The sequence below is a fragment of the Aplysia californica genome, unplaced genomic scaffold (genome assembly GCF_000002075.1).
Source record: "Aplysia californica isolate F4 #8 unplaced genomic scaffold, AplCal3.0 scaffold00049, whole genome shotgun sequence".
Classification (NCBI taxonomy): domain Eukaryota; kingdom Metazoa; phylum Mollusca; class Gastropoda; order Aplysiida; family Aplysiidae; genus Aplysia; species Aplysia californica.
Window position 1 is genome coordinate 1,385,264 of NW_004797319.1, and position 2,831 is coordinate 1,388,094.

Sequence of the window (2,831 nt, forward strand, 5' to 3'; positions counted from 1 at the left end):
GAAGTCAGCTGAGAAGAACAAAAAGACGGACGCCATGAAATGGAAGAAATGTAAAAGTAAAAAAAGAAAGACAGACATATCGATATCGAGAAATATCGAAAAACATCTTTGAAAAAAACGTTCAATTTTTCTTCTCTTTTCCTACACATATTTATATTTTGACCCTGTAACAGAGTCTTTGTGACATGCAATAATGATATATCTCCTATCCCCTCCCTCTCCCACCTTGATTTAGCTACCGGTCCTACCGTTATACCCAGTGACCAGGCAGCTGCAGAGAAAGGTAGAGTATTTGTTTCTGTATTCTCCTGGTTCAGTCTAACAAAGTTAGTTTTGTGTTTGGACCTCAGGTTTCTTTTGTTTACTTTGAGACCCCAGTAGTGTCCATTGTGTTGAAGGGTAGCCCCAGTCTTTGGGATAATAGACGGAGCAGGTAACGACGACAACCACTTGAGCTGATTTTAATAGTTTCTATTATAAGCAGCATCAGTCATACTATTTGCATTGTCATCACTCCTCTTACTCTCGTCTGCCCCCCTCCCCCCTCGCCCTTCCAGCCCACTGATATGTCCCTTATATTCCCACCCTCAGCTTGCCATCAGAAGCCAGCGGAAGTGGTGTTTGTATTGGACGTGTCCAGCAGTATCTTCATGTTGGACTTTACGAAACTACTCACCTTTGTATCAAACCTTATTAAATTGTTTGACATTGGCAGACACAAGACCAGGGTCGCTGCCGTCTCCTTCAGGTAGTCCAGAGACACTGTCACTTTTCCTTCTTACATTCAACCTCACAGAGAGACAGCTTTGTAGATTACTAGCAGAATGACATACCACACAAAGTTAGACAATCCGTTATTAAATTAAAACATGAGAGCTTTGAGCCTCTTCCCCATCCCTTCCTTTTCCTGAAATGAAAAACAAAGATAAACATTCATAAGTAATGCAGGCAAAGGAACAAATAAAGAAATAGGTAAAGGGATAAATAGTAAAATAAAGGACTGAGTGAATAAACAATGTAATAAATATGCAAATGACTAAATAACTCATGAATACTTTAAAATGATATAAATTAACGAATAACTCAACCAATCAATCAACCAGTCAATATCAATTAATCAATAAACAAATGAATGAACACCACGTTTCTACATCACCTATCGTGACACTCTCGTGCCTGGAGATATGTTCCTCTCTAGACAGCCAACCCAGACAATCAGGAGACTGACAACATTATTTTGTTTTCGTTTCCGCATTTATTTCCGTATTTCTGATACAAAATTTGCTCTTTTCCCCTGTGGAAACACACAACAGCACCAACGCTACCGTGGAGTTCCATCTTGACGAGTATTATGATCAGAAGGACGTGAGAGTTCACGTGGAGAAGATTCGCTACACTGGAGGTGTCACCAACACAGACGATGCCCTCAAACTGGTCAAGAACTCGGTGCTCACCCCAAAACATGGCGTCAGGTACTCCTCTATCTTCTTAGTTTTAGTAAGAGTGTTACGGAATTTACAACTCAGTTAGGTCATATAAGCGTCGAAGATTATAGATGTTACAAGAGAGTAGCAAACGCAAAAAAGAAGGGGGGGGGCGGGGGGAGAGGTAAGGGGGGGGGGGGGGGGGTAGATGTTCGATAATTTTTTAAAGGCGCAAATCACACCAGAGTATCTTCATGTTGGACTTCACGAAACTACTCACCTTTGTATCAAACCTTATTAAATTGTTTGACTTTGGCAGACACAAGACCAGAGTCGCTGCCGTCTCCTTCAGGTAGTCCAAAGACACTGTCACTTTTCCTTCTTACATTCCACCTCACAGAGAGACAGCTTTGTAGATTACTACAACCATCGCCAACCATCCACCTATGTCTTTATTGTCTTTTTTGTTGTTAAAAGATTTCAAAAGGCAGGCAGAAAATAGTAGAAATGAATGGACGGCACAAAGGCTCGTCTGGTTAGTGTCTGTGTTTGCTCATGTCGACGAGTGTTTCTGCATATGCCCCTGTCTGTATATGGATGTCTTCGACAGTGTGTGTACATTATACGTATACATATGCGTGTATTATCAGTGTGTGGGTGCATGGGTGTTGGCGTACATGTATATGATATACATGTGTACCAAAGCCATGCCAAGAAGCTTAACCATTTCCGTATGAAATGCCTCAGGAGAATTCATGACATCAAATAACAGCATAAAATACCGGACACCGAAGATCTCAAATGGGAAAATGTCGATAGACTGTTTTCTTATCTCAAACGGGCTCAAGTACGCTGGGCAGGCCATTTTGTAAGACTATCTGATTTCAGAATCACAAAGGCAGTGCTGTATTCTGAACTGTTCCCAGGGAAATGTAAGGTTGGCGCACCAAAAAGCGCTACAAGAACACCATGAAAATGTCTCTGAAGGACTTCAACATAATATTATTCTTCGACATGGGAGAGCCCTGCTCCTGACAAACCCAGTTGGAGAGCAGCAATCACAATGGGCTTCACGAATAATTAAATTCTGAAACCTAGAGAGAAGCCCCAAACTGCGAACATCTACAATTCTACACCATTAAATGTTCAAAATGTGGCAAATTTTTTTCAGGCAGAATTGATTCCACCGGCCACAGCAGAAGCCATTAATCATTGTAACCTTTAAATCTTCAAATTCTTATATTTCACATGAGAAATATTCTTCTCTGTTGATGTTTGGTCATCGTCGGACATTGCCGGACATGCTATTATCTTCTTCTTCTTCTTCTTCTTCTTCTTCTTCTTCTTCTTCTTCTTCTTCTTCTTCTTCTTCTTCTTCTTCTTCTTCTTCTTCTTCTTCTTCTTCAT

General features: G+C 40.8%; 1 protein-coding gene across 1 annotated transcript in view; it reads left to right on the forward strand.

Annotated features, from left to right (window-relative positions):
• The window catches only part of LOC101852155 (collagen alpha-6(VI) chain), a gene marked incomplete in the record, with an annotated part of 55,135 nt that overhangs the window by 43,254 nt on the left and 9,050 nt on the right, over positions 1 to 2,831 (forward strand). Inside the window, 3 exon segments of the mRNA XM_013079347.2 lie at positions 236 to 283; positions 592 to 748; positions 1,314 to 1,472. Coding sequence (XP_012934801.1) covers positions 236 to 283; positions 592 to 748; positions 1,314 to 1,472 — 364 coding nt within the window.